The sequence below is a fragment of the Eurypyga helias genome, unplaced genomic scaffold, assembly GCF_000690775.1.
Source record: "Eurypyga helias isolate BGI_N326 unplaced genomic scaffold, ASM69077v1 scaffold33409, whole genome shotgun sequence".
Lineage (NCBI taxonomy): Eukaryota > Metazoa > Chordata > Aves > Eurypygiformes > Eurypygidae > Eurypyga > Eurypyga helias.
In genome coordinates this window covers 1-2,371 of record NW_010274472.1, presented here as the reverse complement: position 1 = coordinate 2,371, position 2,371 = coordinate 1, and the positions used below count along the sequence as shown (strand labels likewise).

The window sequence follows — 2,371 nt, the reverse complement described above, 5'->3', positions numbered from 1 at the left end:
ACCCCTCTTTGCCTCCCTCCCCCTCGGCTAAAATCCCACCAAGTTTCCGTTGCTCGTGTTTCCCTCATTCCCGGCGGCTGCGGAGCGGAGAAACGGGGAAACCAGTAGGACCAGAGCCTGAGCACTGGGTGGCACTGGGATCCAGAGCTGGGGAGCCGGAGAGGGTGAGTGGGACCCGGGGAGGACCCTGTCGTCCCGCAGACGGAGCCCTCCAGCCCCCCATGTCCCCGCAGACTTCCCCCTTAAATCCCCCCGAGTCCCTCCTGCGACTGCCGGGGTGCCCGAGTGCATCTCACGACCCCCGGCCAGCTCCCCAGCAAATTAAAAACCCCACCAACCACTTTGCATCTCCTCTCACATCCGACAGCTTTTTCCTCCTTCGTTCCCAGCCCCTTTGTTTTTCCCAATTCGCTTAAATTCAGAGACCTGCGGGATCCCCCTTTCCTCTGGCGCTGGAGGCAAATCCTGCCAGAGGTCTGACTGCGATCGCTTCCATCCCTCCGGAGCAGGACAGCGGGGAAGGGGATTTGTGGTTTGGGGTACCCGAACCTGCAGCACACTCCGCTTTCCCTGTGCCCCTCCTGCACCCACAACAGCACAGGCATCGTTAGGAGAGACCAAAAGGAGGCATTATTCAAAACTCACAGAACAGTCAGGCTTTTAATTCTACCCAAAAAAAAAAAAAGGAATTTTCTTGAATTCCCACTAAACATCACAGGAAAGTTCATATTAAATTTATCAGCTATCAACCTTCCTTCATCCTTTTCCCAAGCGGTCCCATTCCCAATTTGATCCCCTCGCTGGAAACAGCACCAGCCCTGGGTTTGACTTGGCTTTGGGTTCTTCTCGCAGCAGGAGGATGTTTGCTCACCCCCCGTCTCGAGGCAGACGAGCCCGGCCACCGGCCCAAGCAGCGACAGCGCAGGAAACCCCGGGTTTTATTCTCCCAAGCTCAGGTGTTGGAACTGGAGCGGCGATTTAAGCAACAGAAATACCTCTCTGCTCCGGAAAGGGAACACCTCGCCAGCGTGCTCCAGCTCACCTCCACACAAGTGAAAATCTGGTTCCAAAACCGGAGGTACAAGTGCAAGAGGCAAAGGCAGGATAAATCCCTGGAGCTGGCTGCCCACCCGCTGTCCCCACGGAGGGTGGCCGTGCCCGTGCTGGTCAGGGACGGCAAACCCTGCGTTGGAGGGTCCCCCCAGCCGTACCCAGCCCCGTACGGCATCACTGCCAGCCCTTACTCCTATAGCTCTTACTACAGTGCCTATAGCAGCAGCCCCTATGGTGCTAGCTACAGGGGGGGCTATGCTGGGGTACCCCCCAGTGCCACTCCCACCGTGAACGGGAGCTTGGGCATGGCCAGCGCTGCTCAGCACCAGCCCATCCGCTTGCAAGCCGCTGTGCCAGCAGGGATCAGGGCTTGGTAGGTGGCTGTGGGGATCAGGACAGCCTGGAAAGCATCAAGGAAAGACCTCTCTGCTCCGGAGCCCAGCCTTCGTCGGGACGGGGCCATATCCAGCGGTTTTCTGCCACCGCGGACAGTGGGACGTCTCTGGCACATCCGTCCCCTCCAGGCAGCTCCTGCGGTCACCCCTCTGCCAAGGCAGGTGAGGAGAGCAGGGACGCTGCCGCCCCGCACTGCAACTTTGGGCACCCAAAGACCCAGGGCATTTATTTATTTAAAGACAAATGTTTTGGAGCCTGGCTCTTCCCGCTCCCAGGGGGTTTGATCTCCCAGGACGTCAAGAGGGTAGGAACGAAGAGGGTAGGTTTCCTCCTAAGGATAACTGGAAAACAGGGTCTGCGCACACCGCTGTGCACTCACTTTTTTATGGACACTATTTAATGCTTTGAGTCCCTCTAACCTTTTGAGATACATTTCTGATATGTATGTCTAAATATCTCCCAGCACAGTTGTTAATTTCTGTCCTTATTATTATTATTATTTGCAAATAAAAAACAAATTAATGAAATTTTGTGTTTTCACTGTCTCGCCATTCCTCCCTTAGTATTTTGACTTTTCCTATCCACCACTCGCACTTAAGCATCAAAACCTGATCCATAGGGAAAAATCCCCAAGATCTTAATAGCAATAATTAACCCAGAAAGGTAATTGCCTTCTAGTCCAAGCCTGGGGAGCTCCCAAGGTTTCACCCTCACTCCTGGCAGGTCTTTTCAGCCCTCTGTTGGTATTCCCTTTCTGGTAAAATTAGTTTTTGAAGGTACATTGTGGGGCAGCCCCCTAGTTATGGGATTACACAGGGGGTTGGTGTCATCTGGATTACACCATCGCCACCCGTGCTGACCCGTGCAGGATCCCCAAATCAGGATCCATCGGCATCAGGTGCCTTCCTGGATCAAAGGACTG

At 54.7% G+C, this 2,371-nt stretch overlaps 1 protein-coding gene across 1 annotated transcript; it reads left to right on the top strand.

The window, feature by feature from the left end:
* Positions 1-852: 852 nt before the first annotated feature.
* Positions 853-1,426, top strand: LOC104515736 (homeobox protein Nkx-2.6-like; the record flags this gene model as incomplete). The annotated part of the gene is made up of 1 exon (XM_010159824.1): positions 853-1,426. A coding segment is annotated over one exon (574 nt), but the record flags the coding sequence as incomplete, so codon positions are not given.
* Positions 1,427-2,371: the final 945 nt, after the last annotated feature.